The 27,068-nt window shown below is 36.1% G+C and overlaps 1 protein-coding gene across 9 annotated transcripts in view; it reads right to left on the bottom strand.

Moving 5' to 3' along the window:
* Positions 1–272: 272 nt before the first annotated feature.
* The window catches only part of ANGPT1 (angiopoietin 1), a 301,007-nt gene continuing 274,211 nt past the window's right edge, over positions 273–27,068 (bottom strand). For 8 of the 9 annotated variants that reach the window (XR_014842853.1, XR_014842854.1, XR_014842855.1 and 5 more), the window contains 2 exons: positions 23,544–23,674; positions 273–3,046 (listed from right to left, as the gene is read on the bottom strand). Coding sequence is in view for 6 of the 9 variants with exons in the window: in XM_021088684.2 (XP_020944343.1) it covers positions 2,886–3,046; positions 23,544–23,674 (292 nt within the window). In the remaining 3 variants the exon portion in view is untranslated. 9 annotated transcript variants of the gene reach the window in all.

Genomic DNA, 27,068 nt, shown 5'->3' with positions numbered 1-27,068 from the left:
TTCAATAAAAAAAAAGAATGCCCAAGAAATTAAACTAAAAAAATAGTCAGGACATAACAATCACACAGTAGAGATGTTGGACTCAGACCCATTGCTTTGATCTAACATTCTAATGGAGTTTAAGCTTCTTTATTACATGCAAGACTGAAAGATATTCAAAGATTGAGGCTTTAGTACATTAAGCAGTTTTTTTTTAAGGAACCCACACTTTCATAGATCTCTAATTTTAGAACTTGTAAAATAGTTTAAAATGAGATGAAGTTGCACAAATATGATACTTTCAATTTTATTTAAATCAAATAAAGCTGTGATTGGTATGAAGAAACTAGTATAGAAACTACATAAATTTAATTAACATAAAAATTTAAAGACAGAATCCTACTGCCTAATTATCTTATCCTGAAATAGTTAAATGCAAAGGATAAATTAAATGCAAACATGTAGACATTACACGATGTACACAGTGGAGTCATAAAACATTTTATACTGTCTTATTATAAATGGAAATAATATTTCACTTTTCAAACACAGAAAACAAAACAGTAAATATCATATTTTCCTTTTTTTCATTATTTCATTTTATTTTTGTATTATGAGTTGGGAAAGAATATTACTGGTAAAAAAAAAAAAAAATCTGTAGGAACACAAAAAACCCAAAACATTCACTTTCATTCACTTGAATCAATCAGGAAGGTTTTTAGGAGTTATCCCTATGGTGCAGTAGGTTAAGAATCTGACTGCAGTGGCTCAGGTCACTGCAGAGGAATGGGACAATCTCTGTCCTGGCGCACTGGGTTGCCACAGCTGTGGCATAGGTCATAGCTGCTGCAGTACCGATTCAATCATCCTTGGCCTGGAAACTTCCATATGTGATGGGTGCAGCCATTAAAAAATAAAATAAAAAGGAAAGTTTTTAGAGGGAGAGCATAAATGGTGCTATGAAGGAGTCACCGAGAATAGAGAAGCCGTGGAAAATCTGAAAATATCACTTGTAAGGCAAAACAGGGTTGCGTACACAAAGCACTATAAACAGTTGATGGTAAACTTTAAAAAATAATTTCCTAAAAATGTGAATAGCTTTATTCTTTCAAGGAGAGGAAAGGTATAAAGGCACAATAGATCAAGCCACCAGGTCTGAAACTAGTATTGTTGTCCTGATAAAAAATTTTATTTTCTAAAAAAGGAGACCCAATACGGATTTCAATTTTATCTCATAGTACCCTCATGTTTTGATAAAAACTGTTCACTCCGGTAACCTTGAATACTTAGAGGCAGAAAGTACTTCTTGATAAAATATTGTAGTAAATTCAAATTGCCACAAAAATATGTGCCCCAAAATTCACTAAAAATAGATTATCACGTAGGAATATTTTTATTAAGAGATTTATAGTGACTATTAATTAGAATTATCTTAGTCAAGTGACTGTGATTAATTTTCTTTTTGGGGGTGTGTTTTCCTTAGCATGTAACATAAAGTCTCGACAATTTTTTCCACTAATAATAATGTATTAAAATCAGAAATTGCCTAAGAAAACAGACAAGGAAAAAAAAACATGAGTAAATAACATGTTTCATAAAGTGCTATGGTAGATTTTTTTTGAAAATGTGTTTATTTGCATCAATTGAAGACACTTCATATTCCAGATCAAACACCTATTAGGTTTACTGTGGATATAGACATGCTATGTACAATGGTATTTATAATTCTTCTTTCACTTTTCATAGACTTCAAATTGTATCTCTTATAGAAGCTGGAACAGGGTGAATCTGGAAAGTAAGTTTCAGTTAATTAGCAAAAATTAAATTAACATGAAATAACATGGTGAAGAACTAAGATCATTTTAAAAATAATGAAGTTACACTTAAGTGTACATATGCAAGAAGATACTATAAAATGAGCTGTTCCAGTTTACTTGGTTTTATTTCAACTAACACACTCTAAAATACTGCTTTCATGTATAATATCAAAGGAAATATTAAATGCATGTGTATTGTTTTAAGGGCTTGAAGTATATTTCACATTCTTTAAACTTTACTCAGGCTATAAATATATTTATATATAAGTCAGTTATTTTTTTAAAGTAAATGAAAACTGAAGCATGGGGGGGATAATTTTTCACCTTATATGTCCATATTTGAACTGTCCACTTTTTTTTCTGAAAACTGCATCCAAAATATCAGAGTAATGGACTGTGTTTCTACCTCACACTGCTATTCTTCATGCACTACAATTCTTCATAGTTTAACAAAATGGAATTTACATTTGAAGATGTGTTAACTGACATCAACTTGTAAGTATGATTTAGGAATTAGGCTTCTGAAATCCATTTAACCAACTCAGAGAGCAATGCTAATCTTTCTGAACTTTTATTAAAATTGTGCAACAGTACAAACTTATTGTTAGTGGGTTTGCATAGAAATAACACCATTTATTGGTGCAACACATCTTTTCCAAAGAATTATAGCAGGCCTGTTTTTATCCTTCATGTATACTCTTTTTTTGTTGTTGTTCCTATTTTCTTATTTGTCTTCCGTTTTACATGAAATAGACCATGTTTATCATCTGGCTACCAAAGTTCCAAAATAAGATCCAGTAGTAGTTTGAAGCACAGAGAGCTAAACAGTTTCTTCCCTTTTTAAAGCATGACAGTGAGTGGCATTCTCTGTAGTCAAGCCATATGAACACAGTCACCCCAAGTAGAGACTTCTGTGAACTCAAAAGATTCTACATTCACAGTCAAGAACCTTGGTGATTTCACATAACTGCTACTTGTTGCTGGAAGGGAGACGATACTGTTTGTCTCAGAAGTTTTCACGCAATTTCTCATTTGGTGGCTTCTCCAGATTTCTCTGTGGCTTTTATGATCACTTCTGATATTGTACTTTCAAAAGTCCAAAGGTCGAATCATCATAGTTGTGGAACGTAAAGAGTAACTGGGCCCTTTGAAGTAATGCCACTTTATCCCATTCAGTTTTCCATGGTTCTGTCCCGCTGTATAGAACATTCCATTTAGATTGGATGGGCCACAAGCATCAAACCACCAGCCTGAAAGATTAGTTAATAATGATAGAAAAAAGAAACAATTACATCATTAAAATGAACATTTGGAAGTTAATGCCATTAACTGTGGGGAAACATTCATATGTGTGATTATTTGCAAATAGGGGTTATTTAATAAATATCTTCTTGGTAGTGAAATTGTTTTAAATGGCATACAAACAATCAGAAAGAGGAATGCTCTCATGAAACTCAGCTTTGGTGTCACTCCACTGGGACTCATTTCCCAGTGTACTGATGGGAAGCATCTGGGCTTCAAGACACAATCTAGTCAAGCCTTAAGAGGTATTCCACCTGAAGCCTGTTATTGGACATATAACAATTAATTACTAGCAGTGAAGTTCAGAAGCTTAGACAACCGGCATCTAAATAGAGAGAAAGATATGTTCTCCACCTATTTTGAAATTTGGCCAAGAGCTGGCCCTCAGCTGCTTCTGAAATTAATTGGATCCTGGGACCTGACCATGGAGTTGTTTTGCTGTGCCCCCTCCCTGCAGTTTATAGCAATATGAGATGCAGTCATCAACAGTAGCCATGTAATTCCTATATAAAAGCATTTTTTTGGTGATTGTTCAAGTTCTGCCTAAACTTAGTAAGCAGAAAAATAAGTTACATAGAGATGCTAAGCTCTCATAGTTCTCTGCAAGGATAATTCAGTACTTTATTTTTTAAATGAATTAAGTTCTTAGATTTTTAGATAAAACATAGCACTTTTTCTCTCTCTCCTTAAGTAACACTACTAAAATCTTTAGGGAGAGAGCTATGCCAGAGACATTCTGGCATATTTGTATTTGGATACAGTTGACCTCCTTTTGATTATAAAAGTTATACCTAAGGGACTAATAGCTAAAGAAAGAGAGAGCTGTACAGCTGATGTTTAACTGTAACACAAGCATCATTTTCAGAAACTTTTAGAAAAAGTTAAATGGAGAAAAGCTAGTTCTCATTTTTCAGTTTTGGAAGATGCATACAGCTTGGTTCTGTTTATAAAGTCACACTAGAGGCCTAATAAGCCATATTAATCATAAATTCATACTAGGAAAAAGTAAGGTATGTCCACGAATTTGGAAAGACAATGTATTTAATGATGTTTTATCAACTGTATGCAAACAACATAGATGTTAATGCAGTCAAAACATGAGGGACAAAAAATGTTCTTATTTGGCAAGGAAAGAGGAAACAAATTCCACTTTTTTTTTCTCTTAAGATTAATTCCTTTGAATTTTTGTTTTGGTAAGTACAACTAATAAAAATATGCTATTTATACTACAAAAGACATTCTAATATTAGGGACTTCATTTACCCATAAGATTCTCAAAGGACAAAATTAAATTCAACTTGATTGCTTCAGTATTTTAACTTTCCCCTCCTTTTCTTTGACCTTCTTGAGGCACTCTTCCATCATGTTAATGAGCCTTTCCTAGTCTTTCAAATATCCACCATGGTCTCTAAAGCAAACACACTTACACTATTGTTGAGAACTACTACAAATCACAGAATGATCCTACAAGTTACATTAGGATACACAGGGAAAAAGCGTGTGGTTTTGTTTGGTTTATAGAGTCTTAGGAGTTCTGGAAGAGTGTGGGAAGGCAGAGGTCTGTTGCAACAGAAGGGCACAGGCTAAAGGATACATTCATTAGGAAACTTAGCTTAGGAAAAGAGATAGTAGGGGCACATGAGGGAGTCAGATAAATTGATCTTATGCATCTTTTCCAAAGTGGAGTCATGTTTGTGGTAAGAAGAATGGCATTCTGGAGACATTGAAAGAAGACCAGTATGGCTGGGTCAGAGTTACCAACAGAAACAGTAGCCTGAAGCTGAGAGGGTCTGAAGACGAAATCACATAAGTCTTTTGATCATTTTTCTAAAAGCAATGAAAAGAACTATATTCCCTATACTTGGTACCATATCTAACAGTTTGCTTAATAAATGTCTGGCAAGGGACTAAAGGCTTTTTGACAGGTTTAATGTTTCTACTTATAAAGCCTCTATAATCTGAACTGGTCTAGTTTCCTGAGAAAGCTATAGGTGATAAACACCTGAATATATAAAATCCATATGTATTACATTCATTCATTTTTTTTCTTTATTCAGTATGTAATTATAATGAAGTGTTGTCAAACAACACTTAACAAGACAGATATGGTCCTTACCCTCAGGGAACTTAATCCTAATGTGAGAAACAGACAAGAAAGTAGCAAATAAAAAAAAAATCTACAAATGATGATGATGAAAAGGAAAATGAAGAGGAGGAGGAGGAGCAGCTAGAGGGGGAAGAGGAGGGACAGGAAGAGAAGAAGGGAGGAGCCAAGAAGAAGGAGGGAAAGAGAGAATCAGGGAACTACAAAGGAGAATAATGGAGACCTACTTGATTTTTCACATACATGGAAGAAATTGATATTTAACGAGACCTGAAGAATGAGGAGACAACCATGTGAAGATGGGGTGAGACTCTTCTAAGCAGACAATAGCACATGCCAATGCCATGAAGTAGAAAGAGAGCTTCGTGTGTTTATGGACTAAAAGAATATCAGTGTAGTTGGTATGCAGTGAACAAGGGGGAGACTTGCAGGAAATGAAGGTGGAAAAATGGCAATGTTGGTGGAAATCTGAACAATGTGTAAAAATTTATAGTTCATCTAGTCTACTTGTCCATCATCAGGTGAATAAGTAGAGCATTCCCAAGGAATGGGAACCAATATTTGACCAGGAGAATCAGATCTGCCAGGTTAATGTTTAATCAAATATTATTTAGATCCCTCATTTTGTAACTGGTCTGCCAAAGCCATACTGAGCATACATGGCAGCATGATCAAGGTGAAAAAATGTATTTAGAATCAATTCAGCCAATACTAACCAATAAATACACATAAGGGTGAGAGCTGAGTAAAACAAAATTCCTGACTTCAAGGAGTATACAGTTTTGTGCAGGAGAGAGAGACAATGACTGTTTAAAAAATGAGATGATAGCTGTTAAACAGAGATGAAGAAAATCTTAGAAACAGAGGCAGAATGTCCTGATTGTGGGTCCATAAGGTTCACTCATCACTTGAACTGGATCCTGAAGGATGGGTGTGAGATCACTGGACAGAAAGAAATTATAAAAACAGTATGTTCTCTGAGAGAGAAGGAGACAGTGCCTGCCAGAAGCTTGGCTTGGCTGCAGTGCCAGTGGGTAAGGGGTTGGAAAATACAGGGCTAGAAAAATAAACAGGAGCAAGAACATGGAGGTTTTTATTACATGTTTAGAAATTGTCTTGAGGGCAATGTAGAGCCTAGAGAACACCAGACCAGAAATTAGAAGACTGAGATGTTGATGCTGATTTTACAAATTAATAACTAAGTGGTCTTAGGCAATGGTATAAATAATATTTGATATTTATTAAGAAGTTAGTGACTATACTAAAATATTTATATGCATTTTCTCATTTTATTCCCCAAACAGTCATATGTGATGTGGCGAGTACTATAATGAAGACATTGATGCTCAGGTAGTTTAAGGAATTTTTCCAAAGTTACACAGCCACTTACCTCCTCATTCCAAGATGTGGATTACAAACGTCCAATCAATCATTTTCACAGCACAATTGCAAAGATCATATAAGATGGTACCCTATTAAAGACTAAAATCCTAAGTGTTCTTGTGTAAGTTATGTAGGAAGTGGGCAGAAGCTTTAGAGCAGAAACAAAAAGGATTAGATCTTAAGGGGCATCATAATGATTCAATAGTGAAGACCAGGTCATCAGTGCCAACATACTTCCTTATTTGCTTGGTAGGGTTAATTAGAGAAATATGAAAATAATTTGGACCCAAATGAGTACAGCTGTTCAATGTTTGTATTATAAAGATGTGGCATTTAAGTATATAATATAGTTTTTGTTTTCAATAATTTGTTTTGATTTCACGTGGAAATCAAAAGGTTAAGGTATTTGATTATCTCTTTATCTTAAGACCAGTGGGTCTTGCACACTATGGACTATCAGAGAACAATTGATAATAATAAAAATGATGAATTAAGATGGCAGAAATGAAATGGTAATTATTTCTCGTGATAATTTCAGTTTGTAGTGTCCTTTATAAAATACTTTGAATTTCAAAATCACAAATATTTAGTTACTTTTGTGTAAGTATTCTCTGCTTTATTTGACAAGGAACAAGGAATTTCTTTGTATCAAATATTTCAGGGAGCTCCCGTCGTGGCGCAGTGGTTAATGAATCCGACTAGGATGAGGTTGTGGGTTTGATCCCTGCCCTTGCTCAGTGGGTTGAAAATCCAGCGTTGCTGTGAGCTGTGGTGTAGGTCGCAGATGCGGCTCGGATCCCACATCCCATGTTGCTGTGGCTCTGGTGTAGGCTGGCAGCTACAGTTCCGATTTGACCCCTAGCCTGGGAACCTCCATATGCTGCGGGAGCAGCCCAAGAAATGGCAAAAAGACAAAAAAAAAAAAAAAAAAAAAATTCAGTTTGTTCACTTTCTACCTCTCTTTGAGAAAAATTAAGCTTAGTGAAGTCTTTTAAACATAAGTCCTAAAAAGATGTAGTTTTAAAGCACATTTATAGAAAGTAGGCGAAAGTACAGAAGACTCCTGGTTATTCATATGTACTTTTTAGTATTCACAGATCATCATATGTACTAATGGGTACTTTATGTAAGTTTGCATAGAGTGAACATATAAAAGAGTATGCCTGGGTTTACAGTTCTTCTCTGATAAGATACCAAGTAACTGGATTTTATATTCCCTATAATCCCGAGGAAATATCAACTTTGTTTTGTAAGTGGCTGGGAACAACAAATGAGCAATATGTTAAAGAAGTTAATCTAAAAAAGGCACTTTAAGAGTAAAAGACCTCTTTGATGAAAGCAAAGGATGGAAGAAAGCAGCAGCTTCCATCTGCTGTTGGGACAACTGATAAAATGTCTCAAATGTTTTAAGATTGGCAAGTGCTGAGATGTACTTTGCCAAGCATACTTTCTGTATAACCTGTAACCTTATGTATATTTTAATAAGAAATCTGAGATGAATGTTTCTAATTCATTTACACTTAACTCATTAAAATTTAGTTTTGTAATAACTATCCCAGGCTTCTCAGGCCTTTAAAAATCATTTGAGTCTTTTATCTTTGAAGCAGAAAATTCACATTTTATCACCAATAAGTAAAACTCTGCCCAGAAATAGGAACTTGATTCTAAAATTTGTACTCAGGAAGTTCAAATTTATTTGAAAGTCAGGAAACCTAAATCTCAAATTCTTCTGATCCTAAACAAAATGTCTATCAACACTTTTTTTCTAAGGTAAAAAGTACAGCAAAATAAAAAGATATATCTGTGGTTATCAATTTCTTTCATTCATTTTCAATGTACACATTATAATCAGCAAAAGAACTTGCACAAAGAATACATAGAAACCTCTTTCATTCCTATACACTAACGACAACAAAAAAAAAAAAAGAGAGAGAGCAAGAGAAATTAAAATATTCCCACTTACCATCACAACAACAAAAAAATAAAATATCTAGGAATAAACCTACCTAAGGAGGCAAAAGACCTGTATTCAGAAAGCTATGAAAGAAATCAAAGATGGCACAAACAGATGGAAAGATATAACACGCTCTTGAATTAGAAGAATCAATATCATCAAAATGACTATACTACCCAAGGCAATCTACAGATTCAGTGCAATCTGTACGAAATTACCAATGATTTTTTTTTTTTTTTGCAGAACTAGAACAAAAAATTTGAAATTTGAATGGAAACACAAAAGACCATGAATAGCTAAAACAATTTTTAGAAAGAATAACAGAGCTAGAGGAATCAGACTCCTTGACTTCAGACTATACTACAAAGCTACAGTCATCAAAGCTGCAGTGTGGTATTGGTACAAAAACATAAATAAAGATCAATGGAACAGAAGAGAAAGCCCAGAAATAAACCCAGGCACATATGGCCAGTTAATCTACAACAAAGGAAGCAAAACGATACAATGGAGAAAAGACAGTTTCTTCAACAAGTGGTGCTGGGAAAACTGGACAGCTACATGTAAAAGAATGAAATCAGAATACCCTCTAATACCATATACAAAAATAAACTCAAAGTGGATTACAGACCTAAATGTTAGACCAGATACTATAAAACCCTTAGAGGAAGTCATAAGCAGAACACTCTTTGACATAAATCACAGCAATATCTTTTCTGATTCATCTCCTAGAGCAATGGAAAAAAAAACCGAAAGAAATCAATGGGGCATAATTAAACTTAAAAGGTTTTGCACAGCAAAGGAAGCCATTAACAAAACAGACAACCCAAGAATGGGAAAAAAATCTTTGCAAAAGAAGCAACTGATAAGGGATTAATCTCCAAAATATATAAGCATCTCATTCAGCTTTAAATCAAAAAGCAAGGTACCTAATTAAAAAATGGTCAGAAGATCTAAATTGACATTTCTCCAAATAAGACAGACCAATGGCCAAAAAACACATGAAAAGATGTTCAACATCTCTAATTAGAAAATGCAAATCAAAACTACAATGAGGTATCACCTCACACCAGTCAGAATGGCCATCAGAGTCTATGAACAATAAATGCTGGAGAGGGAATCCTGCTACACTGTTGGTGGGAATATAAGTAAGCTGGTACAACTACTATGGAGAACACTATTGAGGTTCCTTAAAAACTAAATATATAGAACTATCATATGATCCAACAATCCCACTCCTGTGCATCTATTTAGACAAAACTGTAATTTGAAAAGATACATGGGAGTTCCCGTCGTGGCGCAGTGGTTAACGAATCCGACTAGGAACCATGAGGTTGCGGGTTCGGTCCCTGCCCTTGCTTAGTGGGTTAACGATCCGGCGTTGCCGTGAGCTGTGGTGTAGGTTGCAGACGTGGCTCGGATCCCGCGTTGCTGTGGCTCTGGAGTAGGCTAGTGGCTACAGCTCCGATTGGACCCCTAGCCTGGGAACCTCCATATGCCGTGGGAGTGGCCCAAGAAATAGCAAAAAGACAAAAAAAAAAAAAAAAAAAAAAGAAAAAAAAAGAAAAGATACATGCACCTCAATGTTCTTTGCAGCACTATCTGCAATAGCCAAGACATGGAAGCAACCAAAATGTCCATCAACAGAAGAATGGATAAAGAAGATGTAGTATGTATATACAATGAAATATTACTCAGCCACAAAAAAGCATGAAATAATGTCATTTGCAGCAACATAGAGGGATCTAGAAATTATCATACTAAGTAAATCAGAAAGAGAAAGACAAATATTGTATAAGTTCACTAATATGTGGAATCTAAAAGCAATGATACAGAGGAACTTACAAAACAAAAACAGACTCAAAGATTTCAAAACCAAACATGTTTACCAAAGGGAAAATTTGGCAGAGGGAGGGATGGAATTGATATATACATACTATATATACATGGAAGAGATGGTAACAGGGATCTACTGTATAGCACAGTGAAATTTACTTGGTATTATATGGTTGCCTATTTGGGAAAAGAATCTGAAAAGGAATGGATATATGTACACCTGGTTTATTCTGCCATATATCTGAGATTAACACAACTTTGTGAGTCAACTATATTGCAATACAATAAAAAAATTTAAAAAAGGATTTTTCTCTTTTATCACTAAGGATGAGGTTGAAAAAAAAGTCTGATTGGTTCCATAGTCATCAATGAGCTCATCATGAAAAATCACTCGCTGAGCTCACATGTACAAAGTCAGCCCTACTGGTACTTAGCCTCAAGGTGCAGCTGCATGTTCTTGTGTGCAAGAGGCAAAGGATCTTTCCAGAGGTCTGCATTCCTTCTGTCATTATATACTATAGCCCTTCAAGTCAAGGATGTGGCTTTTTCCCCCCTTTCTCTTCTTTTTGTTCCATAGATAAGAAGTTGTTTATCTTGGCTAGGAATCTTAAATTCATTTAAATCCTCCAGGTACTCTCTTACAGTCTTATTCCTCTGTTGGACTTCATTTAACTTTTAACCATGTTTAAGTGAGGAAATCCTCATGCAAGTGTGCTGTAAACAATAAAACCAAGCTAAATTCTTGTCTTTGAATGCCATTCCTTTTAAGAATTCCAGTAGAAAGAGTGGCTACGGTAATGACTTATCTGGAGGTCACATTCAAATCCTACCTCTGACAATAATTCTGTGACCTTTGGCAATTTATCTAACTCTTCTGTATCTCAGTTCTTGCCAAAGATCTCTTTCAAAGGGTTTGTAGAGGTGGCATATAAGTTATTAAATATAAATCATTTAAATACAAAATGACTGTTATACATTAAGAGTGTGATGAATAAATAAAAATATTTATTAATTATTACAGTAAAATACAAACAAAATTAAGCATTTGGTTATATCTCATCCACATCAATTATTAACCTTTGGTGGCAGCCTGGTGTTAAAGGCCTATATCAGTTCTGTTTCACCCTGTTTCAAACTTGTCTTTTAAAAGACATTTCCTGATATTTGTTCTTTTTCCAATAAGTGAAAATTCCCCACCCCCATAAAATAGGAATGTAATCCTAAACTTTTCACTTAGGATGCTCAAATTTATTTGAAAGTTGAAAACTTAACACTCAAATTTTTCTAATTTGGAGTTTAGCCTTCTGGGGTTTGGTTATTTTTGAAATTAAGTCCCAGTCTTCGATATTCATCTTTTTGTTCCATGTGTGCATACAAATTAATCTATATATACTTAGGCATTTTTAAATCTAAGTTCACAAAAGACTCACATTTATACTCAAATTGATTTGTTTTTATGTCTTCTCACCAGGATCATTTGTGATTCTGCAGTGTCCTCATAGCGTCTCTGATAGCCTGTTTATTCATTTAACCCATATTATTACCACATCCTATGTGAAATGCACTATGCACTGAGGTGAAGAGCATGAAGTTCTTGCCTTCAAGGAATGTACATTTTTGTGGAATAGGCTTAGAGATTATGCACTAAATAAGAAATTGCTTTGAAATAATGTAATGCAATGTAGATTTCTGCTGTCAACATTAAATTACCCAAATGGATTCTTTCCCTCAACATTTTTGCCTTAAAACCTAGGGAACACCAGTTATCTGACAATGGTTAACAGGTCCTTCCTGGGTTATCAAAAACTTTAAGATGATTATATTTTCCCAAAGATCCTGTCATTTCAACCAGTTAGAGAGGCTGTTAATTTCTTTCATTCTCTTTGTCTTCTTCAAGATTATATAGCAGGCAAGGCAATCATTTACCAAGTGTCTACTGCTAGTATCTGGTAAGTTCTAGGTATATGTACGAAAGATTTATGTGTATGGCTTTGTCCCATCTTTTAGAATTGAACTGAGAAATATCCTTTGTTAGCTTTAGCAAAGTCTCGTCTATTGGCTGACATAGTTTATGCATGGGAAATAGAGATTGGAGTTTCTACTGCAACGGATTCTTTCTGCAGAAGGTTAGGTCAGATTTTTACACAGCTTTTATATTATGTATCAAATATGAAGTTGGCCTGAAAGAAAAGGTAAGTAAAAGAATGCAAAACAATACCATATTTTGTTAGTGTATATATATTTTTTGGTTGACTACCTTTAGTGATTATAGTTTCTGACAGACTTGCAGAAAAATTTATTTTGAAGAATGTTACCTTAGTACAAAAGACCCTGTTTTCTCGGAATGCAAGTTTGCTTTGAATGTGACAATCTAATGAGAAAAAGTTTTCATTTTCATAATTTTAGAGTCATAGATTTTTGCACATTTATGTTTATATATAATAAATGCATACAAAAAAGCATGCACTGAATATTACATTTCTGCTTTCTAAGTGCTAAATAATACAGAAAACATTAGGTTTATAATAAAACTGATTCCTTTACTTGGGCTCAGAAGGGCACAAAAAGGGATTATTTCCTTCCACTATTGAAATATACATATTTCTTGTAATATCCTATATAAAAAAAGAAACCTATGGAAAAAACTAACAAATTTTCCTAAGGCTAATGAGTCAAAGTACATGGATATTTCTGGATTATAAATGTATGCTGACAAATCATCTCATGACTCATTAAAGGGTCAGTTCCATAGAAAATGGGTGTGGCAATTAGATGGTTTGGTCCATAAGAAATGTGAAATGATGAAGGGTAGGATCAAGAAGGTGGAGGAATAAGATGTGGGGCTCACCTTCTCCCACAAACATATAGAAAAAAAAAGTCTACGTGTAGAATGATTCAAACAGAACATCTACTGAACACTGGCAGAAGGCCTGAGATCTCCAAAAAAGGGCAAGAAACCCTCCACATAACTGGGTAAAACAAAAGAAAAAAAAGAAAGAGAAGAGAAAAAAGTAATCAGGATGGGACCAGCACTCCTGAGAGGGAACTGTGAAAGAGGAAAGGAATCCACACCTTGGGATTCCTGACAGGGAGATCAGCCAGGTGAGGGGGAGCCTCAAAGCCTCAGAGAGAAGCACAGCAGCTGGTCAGAGGAGGGAAAAGCAGAGAGAGTGCTGCACAGACCATCAGTACCATGGCCGGGGCACCAGAGCCTGAGACACTCAGGTGGGCGCTGAGGTCAGTTTGGGGAGAGTACTAGGGTTGGCTATGTGGAAACAGCTTGAGGGGGCTGGGGAGCAGTGTGCCTGGGGCTGGGGAGTGCAGTGTGGGAGAGGGCCTGGGCCTACAGGAGAAACAAGGCATCATTGCTGGGGAGGGTGAGAGGAGGAGGGGTGGGACCACTGTAGGAACATCTTTTTCTGTATAAGGTCAGGCTCTCAGATAGTGGTGCACCTGCTGCATTGGCTACAGGGGCAGATGCAAATGACCACAGCCATCTAGGACTCCTGAGGTGGGTGTGGCACACCACCACTAACTGTCCCATAAACAGACATCATCCATGGCCCCAGTCACTTCAGGGGTTGCCTCTGCAGAGAGCCCTGTAACCCAGAGCCACCCACTGCCCTCACTCCCCTGGGAACGCACATGACCTGAGGCTGCCACTTCAAAGGCTCTGGGTGCTGGCCTCACCTCCCTGTGGGTCACTGCCACTACCCCAGGGCCCTGCAACCAGGAGCAGTCTGCATTCACATCTTGCCATTTGTCTTCACCACTACCAAGGGCCCACAACCAGCAGTGGCTAAAGGCCCTTCCAATTGCCTCCATCTCCCTGGAAGCACACATAGGCCATACACTGGCTCACTCCCTATCAAGGGGATAATGGCCAGAGCACACTGACGAAGGAGACAGAAAGCATCCAAACCAAAAGCAACCTTTATGTCAAAAAAAAAAAAAAAAAAAAAAAAAAAAATAGCCCTCACAAGCTACCCAGGGATGGTCCTACATAAAAATATGCCTCCAAGACTACAGTAGATAATTGTTTTCCTAAACTTACAAGATAAGAAAAATATAAGCAAAAATGAAGAGGCACAGAAAAAATTTCCACTTAAAAGAAATGGAGAATTCCCCTGAAGGAGCAAACAATGAAACAGACCTCTGCAGTCTGACAATGAATTCAGAAAGGAGATAATGAAAAATACTTAAGAAATTAAGAATGGATATCAACAGTAACACAGATTACTTTAATAAGGAACTTAGAAACTATAAGGAGGAGCCAAGAAAAATTAGAAAATTCATTTGCAGAGATGAAAGCTGAGTTAAAGGCATTGAAGAACAGAATGAATAATGCAGAGGAACAGATAAGTGACTTGGAAGAGAGAATAATGGAAATCATCCAATCAGGATAACAGACAGAAAACCAAGTGAAAAAAAAAAAATGAAAGCAATATAAGAGATCTATGGGATAATATCAAGTGTGCCAATCTATACATAATAGGGATTCCAGTAGGAAACGAAAAAGAAAAGGGGATTGAAAATATATTTGAGGGAATTCCCATCGTGGCTCAGTGGTTAACAAATTCGACCAGGAACCATGAGGTTGTGGGTTCGATCCCTGGCCTTGCTCAGTGGGTTGCCATGAGCTGTTGTGTGGGTCACAGGCATGGCTCAGATCCTGTGTTGCTGTGGCTCTGGCACAGGCCTGCGGCTACAGCTTCGTTTAGACCCCTAGCCTGAGAACCCCCATATGCCAAGGGAATAGCCCTAGAAAAGGCAAAAAAGAAAAAAAGAAAAAGAAAATATATTTGAAGTAATATCCAGAGGGACCAAAACAATTTCAATCCAAAGAGAACTATACAAAGACATATTATAATAAAAATGGCATGGAGTTCCCATTGTGGCTCAGCAGGACATTACACTCATCAACTATATATGCCCCTAATATAGGAGCACCCAAAAATATGCAACAAATACAAATAAAGGAGAAACTGATAGGACTACAGTAATAGTAGGATACTTTAACAACTCTGTCATATCAATGAACAGATAATCAACAAGGCAATAGAGATCCTAAACGACACAACAGAACAGTTGGACTAAATTTATATTTTTAGGACATTTCAACCAAAAAAACCCCCAAACAAACAGAATATACACTCTTCTCAAGTGAACATGGAACATTCTCTAAGACTGACCACATACTAGGGCTAAAAACTAACCTCAAATATTTAAGAGTATAGAAATTATTTCAAGCATCTTCCCTGATCACAATGGCATGAAACTAGAAATCAACCACAGGAAGGAAAATGAGGAAAAAACCGACTACACAGATACTAAAACATGTTACTAAAAAACCAGTGGCTCAACAATCAACAAGGAAATCAAATAGGAAATTAAAAAAATACCTTGAGACAAATGACAATGAAAACACAACCACTGAAAATCTATGGGATTCCACAAAAGCAGTGCTTAGTGGGAAGCTCATGGTGATACAGGCCTTTCTCAAAAAAGAAGAAAAATCTTAAATCAATAACCTAAATTACCAATGAAAAGAACTAGAAAAAGAAGAGCAAACAAAACATCAAGTCAGCAGAAGGAAGGAAATCATAAAGATCAGAAAGGAAATCAACAAAATAGAGATTCAAAAAACAATAGAAAATAATCAATAAAACCAAGAGCTGGTTCTTTGAAAGGGTAAACAAAACTGACAAATCTCTGGCCAGCCTCACCAAGAAGAACAGAGAGAGGTAGAACCCAAATAAACAAACAAAAAGGAATGAAAAAGGAAAAATCTCAATGGACACTGCAGAAATACCAAAAACCATAAGAGGATACTGTGAACAACCATATGGCAACAAATTTGACAACCCAGAAGAAATGGAAAAGTTTCTAGGTAAGTATAGCCCACCAATACTGAAGCAAGAAGAAAGAGATAATCTGAACAGATTGATCACAAGTAATGAAATTGAATATGTAATAAAAACACTCCCTACAAACAAAATTCCAGGACCAGATGGTTTCCTAGGCTAATTCTACCATACATACAAAGAACTTATACCAATCCTTCTTAAAATTTTCCAAAATATTGAAGAAGGAACATTTCAAAGGTATTCTATGAAGCCACCATCACCCTAATACCAAAACTAGGCAAAGATACTACAAAAAAAGACAATTGTAGGGCAATATCTTTGATGAATATAAACACAAAAATTTTCAACAAAATTTTAGCCAAATGAATTCAACAACACATAAAAAAGATCATACACCATGACCAAGATCACAATTATGGTTCAACATATGCAAATCAATCAATGCCATAAGCACATTAACAAAAGAAGGGTCAAAAACTACATGATCATCTCAATAGATACAGAAAAAGCATTTCAAAACATCCAACATCTATTCATGATAAAAACTTTTACTGAAGTGGATAGAGAGGGAATACTATCTCGACATAATAAAAGCCATTTATGACAAATCCACAACCAATATAACACTCAACAGAGAAAAGCTGAAAGCCTTCCCCCTAAAATCTTGAACAAGACAAAGATGCCTACTGTAATCACATTTATTCAATTTTATTGGAAGTTCTAACCACAGCAATCAGAAAAACAAAAGAAATGTAAGGTATTCAGCTTGGAAGAGAAGAGTTGCAAATTTTATGACACTATACACAGAAAACCCTAAGGATTCCACACAAAAACTACTCTAATTGATTAACAAATTAGGCAAAGTAGCAGGATACTAGATTAACATTCAGAAATTGGTTGCATTTCTGTATACTAAAAATGAAATATTAGAAAATGAATATAAAAATAATACCTTTTAAAATCACACCATCCAAAAATTAAATACCTGGAAATAAATACGACCAAGGTAAAAGACTTATATGGTAAGAACTATAAAACATTAAGGAAATTAAAGAGGATTCAGAGAAATGATAGATATTCCATGCTCCTAGATTGGAAGAATTAATACTGTTAAAATGGCCATTCTATCCAAAGCAATCTACAGCTTTAATCCCATCCTTATCAGATTACCCATGACATTTTCCATAGAACTAGAACAAATAATCCAAAAATTTACATGGAACTATAAAAGACCCAGAATAGCCAAAGCAATCCTGAGGAACAAAAACCAAGCAGGAGGCGTAACTCTTCCAGGCTTCAGACAATATTACAAAGGTACAGTAATCAAGACAGTGTGGTACTGGTACCAAAACAGACATACAGACCAAAGGAACAGAACAGACAGCCCAGAAATAAACCCAGACACCAACTGTCAATTAATCTTCTACAAAGGAAGCAAGAACATAAAATGTGAAAAAGACAGTCTCTTCAGTAAGTGGTGCTGGGAAAACTGAAGAGCTGCAGGTAATTCAATGAAACTAGAAAATTGTCACTCTATGCAGATGACTTGATACTATATTTAAAAAAACCCTAAGGGCTCCACACAACTACTTGAACTGATCAACAAATTCAGCAAAGTAGCAGGATACAAGATCAACATTCAGAAATCAGTTGCATTTCTGTGTACTGACAATGAAGTATTAGAAAAGGAATATAAAAATACATTTTAAAATCAGACCCCCAAAAATTAAATACCTAGGAATAAACCTAAGGAGGTGAAAGACTTATATGCTAAAAATGATAAAACATTAATCAAGGAAATTAAATATGATTCAGAGAAATGGAAAGATATTCCATGCTCCTGGATTGGAAGAATTAATATTTTTCAAATGGCTGCACTGCCCAAAGCAATCTACAGATTCAGTGCAATCCCTATCAAATTGCCCATAACATTTTTTTCATAGAACTAGAATAAATAATCCAAAAATTTATATGGAACCACGAAAGACCTAGAGTTGCCAGGGAAATCCTGAAGAAAAAAGAAACAACAACAACAAACCAAGCAGGAGACATAACTGTCCCAGAGCTCAGACAATATTACAAAGCTACAGTAATCAAGACAGTGTGGTACTTTTACAAAAACAGATGTAGAGACCAATGGAACAGATAGAGAACTCAGAAATAAACCCAGACACCTATGGTCAATTAATCTTCAACAAAGAAGGCAAGAATGTAAAATGGGAAAATTTCTCTTCAACAAGTGGTTCTGAGAAAATTGGACAGCAGCATGTAAATCAATGAAACTAAAACACACCCTCACACCATGCACAAAAATAAACTCAAAATGGCTTAAAGACTTAAATATAAGACAAGACACCATAAAACTCCCATAAGCGAACATTGGCAAAACATTCTCAGACGTCAATTGTACAAATGTTTCCTCAGGTTATCTCCCATGGCAACTGGTGGGAATGTAAATTGGTACAAACACTATGGAGAACAGTTTGGAAGTACCTCAGAAAAGTAAATATAGAACTACCACATGATCCAGCAACCCCACTCCTGGACATACATTCAGAAAAAATTTCCATTCAAAATATATACGTGTCCCTATGTTCACTGCAGCACTATTCACGGTGGCCAAGACATGGAAACAACCTAAACATCAACAGAGGAATATATTAAGATGATGCGGTACATATACATAATGGAGTGCTGCTCAGCCATAAAAAGAATGAAATAATGCCATTTGCAGCAACATGATGTAAATGGAGATTCTCGTACTAAGTGAAATAAGTCAGAAAGAGAAAGACAAATACCACATGGTATAACTTACATGTGTAATCTAAAATATGGCCCAAATGAACCTACCCACAGAACTGAAACAGACTCAGAGTCATGGAAAACAGACTTGTGGTTGCCAAGGTGGAAGGGGGGGATGGGATAGATGAGGAGTTTGTGCTTAGTAGATGCAAACTATTACATTTAGAAGGAATAAGTAATGAGGTCCTACTGTATAGTATGGGGAAATATATCATCTCTTGTGATAAAACATGATGGAAGGTAATTTGAGGAAAATAATGTATATATTTGTCTGACGGGGTAACTTTGCTGTACAGCAGAAATTGGAACAATATTGTAAATCTAGAACACTTTAATTTTTTAAACAGGAAAAACAAAAAAGAAATGCTTCATGAAACAAAAATTATCTAATATTTAAATTGGATGGAAGAATTTCTGGTAAGGTAGAAAGTATGAATACTTCTTGGAAAGGGAGTAAAAAACATTGTGGTATTTATTTACATTTGTGCAAATATGCTTTTTCATTCTTATACCTCCTTTCTACTAACAGTGTACTATGAACTACAACCTATGTGCTGAAAAATAATATTACTTGTTTGTCTCTACTGCAGCCACAATGAATACATGGAATAAGAAAATCACAGAACCAGTAGAAAATGTGAGGGAATTGTCTAGATCCACAACCAGAGGAATGTACATGAGTAAACTCTTTCAGTTAAATAGTTTTATATTCTCTTCTTGATGGTGTCCATTAACTAGACATGTACAATCCTCCCTGGCAACTCATTCCAGCCTTTGATCCCTGGACACTCCATCTAAAGTCACTTTCCTCTTTCTCTATCATGGGTTGTATTTTGTCCTTAGAAGTTGGTATGGTTTGAAATTGCATTATTTATTGTTTACTTTTTGTTAATGGTCTCCCTCACTATATGCAACCTGTATTCTGTCTTGTTCATTTTTTTGACAGTAGTTGACTCTTAACAGTTACTCATTATAACTAGGTTGAATTGATAGAAGGAAGTTAAGAAGTTAGAATGTTAGGAAAGAAGGAAGAAAGATCAAAATGTTCTACCTTATGTCTAGCTGAAATACCTTCTGCTCTCAACTAAGCTTATCTTCTGTTGTTCAGTCTGACAGATAAGCATGACAACAATAACACATTTTCCAACTAAAAGTCCTCCACATACTTGAAGAAAGTTACTTAGATGGCTAAGCAGGCAATAAATCGTACTTTATCTTTAATACTTTTTAGAAGAAACAATGGAAAACTTATAAATAACATAATTAACAAAGCTTTAATTGATGATGACAGAGAATTAAGAATTATTAGTTTCAAGGAGGATGAAACTAAAATCTCTGCTTAAAATAGACTATTTTGAATATGTAAGAAGTCCAAGTCCAAGTTTCTAAAAAAGAAAGGAAAATTCATTAGACGGAGAAAATGGTTCTAAGGGGAACTATAAGAGAATAAATAGTGGTGGTGGGGACAGCTAAGTTGGACATAAATTCCAGGCAATACTCAAATTACCTGGACTGTCACTGACATTCATCCTTATGGTCTCCAGTTCTTAGCTATCTAAATTCCACATATTAGTTTTGCAGAGAGAATAGCTTTGCAAGATCTGGATTCTTTCAAAAGGATATTTGATAGGGTAATGGCATTTATTACAAAAACACATTTACTTAGACTATTCCAGCACAGGCAATAAGTGGAAAATTTCTCTCCCAACATATGTGTTTATTGGTGAGTAAGAAGTAGGTCCAAGAATGATTATGGATGAAAGAACAAGACAAAGTTCAACCATCTGAAGCAGAAATAAATTCCAAATCTGTGCAAAGAAGTTTTTTCATCGACAACCAAAGAGATGCATTCTCCTCTTTGCTTCACTTTGTATTTTCATTACTATGTCAGGAATATGAACATACTGGAATACTATTCTAAGGAAACAAGTGAAAGATTTACTGTTGGTCTTTCATGTGTTGTATTTATTTGGTAAGGAAAATTATCTATAAAAACAGACATGGAGAAAATGAAGTGTATTTCAAAATTAAAATAGGCAGAAAACTGAACAATCAAATTCCTGTTGTCCTTGCATAAAGCTGCTGACAATTTCATTTATGGGCTCAGGGAGGTATTGAAAAGAAATATTTTCTTTCAGGAAAAAAGTTCAGAACCTAACTTGTGGGTACCATTTTAAAAATATTCTAAATTTGTGACAACTGTTATGGGAGGGAGATAATAAAATTGCATATAGAAAACTTAATTTTATTTGCTGAGGTTGAATGTGATGCCAAAATGGCGTGTTTAAAGCTTATGGAGAAGGATATGACAAAGACTCAATACAGGCTGGCTTTGGTAATACTACGGCTGGTCTCACGTTGAAAAGATGTTGTTATAAATGGAGTGGATGGCAATCAGAATGGGATGTGATTTTTGTGGTGGTCACAATGGAGGCCCTGGGGATAAGGATGAAGTGGAAAGATTTCTCCATAATTTTCCTTCTACACTCTCTCATGCTCTGCTAATTGATGAGAAAAAGTGTCAACCTAGTGATTCATTTCATTGGCTTCAAAATTTAAAAGTGATTTAAAGGGATCAAAGATGGTTATTCATTCATTTATGCACTGCATTTTTTATTGAGTTCCTATGTGTCACAATCTGCTGACCTAGATGTTAATGATAAAATGGTGAACATTTACTTACTTTTGTTTTCTTTATGTACAAAACGGAGATTCAAGTTTCTCTCCCTGCTTATCTCACATAGTTTGGAATTCAAGGAAGACAGTACAACATATTCAGTATCGTATAATAATATGTTATAATAATAATGATAGTAATATCATATTCAGAAAAGTAAAATGTTATATTTAAAGAGTATTTTCCTCACTAGCATGAAAACCATGTTTTCTGGTTGTATAACAAAGAATCAGAACAGATGAAGGAGGGAGTGATTACCATTCCACTAAGACAGGGAAACTATACTAAAACTGTAAGACGTGAAACACTGGGAAAGAGCTTCTTTTACAATTTTGTTTGGTGCCAACTCCTCTTTTACCAGTCTACAATATTTCTGAGTTATATCATTTGTCATCAGGTTTTAGCTCAGTGTCTCTTGAACTTCAGTCATGTATCAACTTCAGTTTTTGCCATATCCATTTATAACTTTTATTAATATTTAAGAAATATTTTTCTTTAAGTCAATATTTTGTTAAATGTCAAATACTGTGAATACTTTTTAAAATGCAGAGTTTATATTATTCCTTTAAAGATGAAATCAGTACCACTTACTATAGTAAAATGTAGATATAAAATTTAAAACTTAGTAAAATTAAAACAAAATCACTTTATTTAATTCTAAGTAGGTGCCATTGCCTAACAAAGGTTCTTAGTCAAGAGTTTGCTCTTTCTTTCCTTTTTTCCCCCTTTTTTTTTTTTTTTTTTTTTTTGCTTTTTAGAGCTGCATCTGCGGCATGTAGGGATTCCCAGGCTAGGGGTTGAATCAGAGCTGTAGGTGCTGGCCTACACCACAGCTACAGCAGTGCAGGATCTGAGCTGCATCTATGACCTACACCACAGCTCATGGCACAGCTGGATCCCCAACCCACTGAGAAAGGCCAGGGATCAAACCTGCGTCCTCATGGATGCTAGTTGGATTCATTAACCACTGAGCCACAATGGGATTTGCTAAGAAGGGTAATCACTAAGTGCTGAAGAAGTGTTACAGATAAACTAGCAATAAATTCAGAATTTCTCTTTGATACAATCAGAAGGCTACAAAAAATATCTTAAAAGTTCAAAAGGGTTAATTTTCTTGCTCAGTGTCTTAAGACAGTATTATTTAATGGAATTTCCTATACCAGCTCAAATACATCCTCAAACTCATATGGTCTTCTGATAATGCAGGATCCACAAAAGGAAAATGAGTTGATTTTACTGCTACAAGTATTATCTGTAAATAAAAAACACTTTGTAGCATGTCACTATAGCCATGTCACTATAGCATGTCTTGTAGAGGTCAGCACACTAATTAAAGCCCTGGTATAACTGATCTGAATTGTATAACTTTAGATATAGTTACACATCTTTAATCCTCTTATTCTGTTTCAATAGAATGGTCAATGAACTCTATTATACAGTTGTAAAATATTTTGTAAGGAATTTTTTTGTTTTATTTTGTTTTTGTCTGTATGCTGAATTCTTAAATTGTTGTTCATTTCACTATGTGTATCATAATGAGTATTTACAAAGTAGAACAACTGGGACTTTAAGAAGTTTAAAAATGTATTCAAAACCAAGCTTAGCACACCCCCACCATAGATTTGGGGGAGAAGGCAAACTTCTAAGTATGCTAGCAATGTCTTGCACAAGAACATATGGTAAATTAGTGGGCAGAACAAAATGATCTCTAAGGACTTGCTCTTAAGTTTCCCGACCAGAAGATCAGAGTCCTTTCTCATAGATAAGAAACCTCAAGCCTCAAACCAATGAAACATAACTTAGAGAATGGCCCTGAAGGACTTACCTCCTGTTAGCATGAGGGCACATTTGCACATGCAGTTGTCATTATCAGCATCTTTAGTGCTGAAATCAGCACCATGTAAGATCAGGCTGCTCTGTTTTCCTGCTGTCCCACTGTGACCCTTTAAATACAACCTGAAGTTTAAAAAAAAAAAAAAAAAGTTAAGCCAGTCAACAGAATAACAGAACCCAGAAGACTGGTTTTTTACCTTTATTCATCGTTTTCTCCCTTCTCTGAACTCAACTGTTCCAACAAATTGCTCTAAGACCCAAGGTCCTTGAACCAAAAGAAAGGGGAAGGGGGAGGGAAAGAGAAAGGAAGGAAGGAACGGGGAAGGGAGGAAGGAATATAAGAAGGAAGGAGGGAAGAGAGGAAGGAAGGAAAGACTACAATTTTTTTTTTTTCCTTTTGTCTCTGCCTTTTCTTGGGTCACTCCCATAGCATATGGAGGTTCCCAGGCTAGGGGTCTAATAGGAGCTGTAGCCACCGGCTTACACCAGAGCCACAGCAACATGGGATCGGAGCCACGTCTACAACCTACACCACAGCTCACGGCAATGCTGGATCCTTAACCCACTGAGCAAGGCCAGGGATTGAACCTGCAACCTCATGATTCCTAGTTGGATTCATTAACCACGGAGCCACAACGGGAACTCCAGGAAAGACTCCAATTTATAGATAGATAAAATTCTCTATGGCTGTGTGCCTGATGTTTATTTTACTATACATTCTCAAACTTATATGGTCTTCTGATAATGGAGGATCCACAAAAGGAAAATGAGTTGATTTTACTGCAGCAAGTATTATTTCTAAATAAAAAACACCTTGTAGCATGTCACTATAGCAAATCACTGTGTTAGTATTGAATACTGGAGGGATAAAGACATTGAAGGAGTAAGAGATGGCACTCATTTTCTCTCACAAACACATAAAAAAATCCTACATGTAGAACGATTCACACAGAATATCTACTGAACACTGGCAAAAGACCTTAAATCTCCAAAAAGGGCAGGAAAACCTTCACATAACTGAGTAGAACAAAAGGCAAAAAAAAAAAAAAAAAAAGAGAGAGAGAGAGAGAGAGAAGAGGAATCAGGATGGGACTAGCTTTCCTGAGAGGGAGCTGTTAAAGAGGAAAGGAACCTACATCCTGGGTTCTTACACCTAACTGACAGGGAGATCGACTGAGATGGAGGGACCTCAGAGCCTCAGAGAAAAGCACAGAAGCTAGACTGAGGAGGGTAAAGCAGAGAGAGAGAACTGAAAAGACCATCAATAATACTGCTCCTGTACACCACAGCCTGAGATGCTTGGGTGGGGGCCTGGTGCTGAGACTCAGGCTCCTAGGAGAGGACTAGAGTTAGCTGTGTGGAGATAGCCTGAGGGGCCAGGGAGTGGTATGCCATAAGCTGGGGAATGGAAAGCCACAGCTGAAGGAACCCAGGAGGTCTGGGCCCAATTGGAGAAAAAAGGCACTACTGTTGGGGAGGGTAAGAGGAGGAGGGGCAGACCACCATAGGACTACTTTTCCTTGTGCACAGACTCTCAGAGGGCAAGGCACCTCTGGTACAGGCTATGAGTGGTGAGGCACCACTTGTGCAGGCTATGGGGTATGGAGCACCTCTTGTGTGGGCTACAGGGGGCCAGGCACCTCTTGTGTAGGCTGAGGGCAGTAGGGGGCTAAACATGACATAGTACCTCTTATGTGGTCTACAGGTGGCAAGGGAAAACCACAGCAGTCATCTCAGACACAGAGGTGGGGGTGGCCTGACACCAATAGGGGTCCACGAACAGGTAGCATCTGTGGCCTGAGTCACCTCAGAGGTTGGCACAGAGGAGGGCACTATAACTGAGCAAACCTGTCGTTGCTCTAACTCCCCTGGGAATGCACACACCCTCCTTCTGCCACTGCCAAACAGTCTGGGTACTGCCCACAAGATCAATGTAACTTTGCAGGGCCCCGAAACTAGGAGAAGCCTGCACCAACTTCCTGTGGGTCCTTGACACTGTTAAGGCTCAGCAACCAGGCACTGACTACTAGCCCTGATCACTGCCTCCATCTCCCTGGAAGCATGTGCATCACCCTAAAAATAAATAGTAAGCCCTCAGTACTACCCAGGGGCACTCTTGCATATAAACAGCCCTCCAAGACTTCAGTAGCTGTTTTCCACACACTCAAAGAACCAGAAAAACAGAAGCAAAATGAAGAAGCTCAGGAACCATGCCCAGTTAAAAGAACAGGAGAATTCACCTGAAGGACAAAAAAATAAAACAAACCTCTGCAGTCTAACAGACACTAAGTTCAAAAAGGAGATAGTGAAAATAATGAAGGAATTAAGAGGAACTATAAAGGAATTAAGAGCAGATATGAACAGTTATTCAGATTACTTTAGCAAGGAAATAAAAACTATAAGGAGGAACCAAGAAAAATCAGAAAATTCACTTGCAGAGACACAAGCCTAGTTAAAGGCACTGAAGAGCAAAATGAATAATGCAGAGGAATGAATCTGTGACTTGGAAGATAGAATAATGGAAATCTCCCAATCAGGACAGCAGACAGAAAAATCAAGTGAAAAAAACATGAAAGAAATATAAGAGACCCTCTGAGATAATACAAAGCAGGCCAATCTATGCATGATAGGGATTCCAAAAGGAAAAGAAAAAGAAAGGGGATTGAAAATATATTTGAAGACATTATGGCTGAAAACATTCCAAATCTAAAGGAAACAGATATCAAGATGCAAGAAGCACAGAGGGCCCCAAACAAGTTGAACTGAAACAGACCCACACCAAAACATGTTATAAGAAAAATGGCAAAAGTTAAAGATAAAAAGAGGATTCTAAAGGCAGCAAGAGAAAGACAAAGAGTTAGTTATAAATGAACCCCCCATAAGGCTATCAGTTGATTTCTTTACAAAAACACTACAGGCCAGTAGAGAGTGGCAAGATATACTCAAAGTTCTAAAAGGAAAAAATTCGCAGACTAGAGTACTCTACCCAGCAAGAATATCATTTAAAATAGGACAAGTAAAGAATTTCTCCAACAAAGAAAAACTGAAAGAGCACAGCAATACTAAACCAATTCTAAAAGAAATACTGAAAGTGCTCCTCTAAATAAAAAAGAAAGAAATAGGATGGAGAAAATCACAATTGGAAAGTAATCACTCAAACAAGCTAGGTTATAGATCTAAAAGGGAAAAAAAAAAAAAAACCTATCGTAAAAGTGACAATAAACACAAGGAACAGCAAAAGGATAAACATGAAGATGTTAAAAAAGGACTTCAAAATCATAAAATGTGGGAAAGAAAAGTAAGTAAATATAGATTTTCTTTTTTAACCATGTGTTCCAGCCTATATGACTATCAAGCTAAAGCAAGCAGACATAGGAAGAGGTTAACATAATTGAAAAACAGGGCAACCAAAATTGAAAACAAAGATTACATTCACAAAAACTAAAAAGAAGAGGGCACAAGCATAAAAACAAAAAAGGAAATCATCCAACCAAAAAAGGAAGGAACAAAGGAGAAA

The sequence above is a fragment of the Sus scrofa genome, chromosome 4, assembly GCF_054392235.1.
Source record: "Sus scrofa isolate SSC_HxYL_T2T_F1_AM1 chromosome 4, Sscrofa_HxYL_maternal_Yorkshire_Landrace_v2.0, whole genome shotgun sequence".
NCBI lineage: Eukaryota > Metazoa > Chordata > Mammalia > Artiodactyla > Suidae > Sus > Sus scrofa.
The sequence above is the reverse complement of the archived record's forward strand: the minus strand, read 5'-3'. Positions and strand labels throughout refer to the sequence as shown.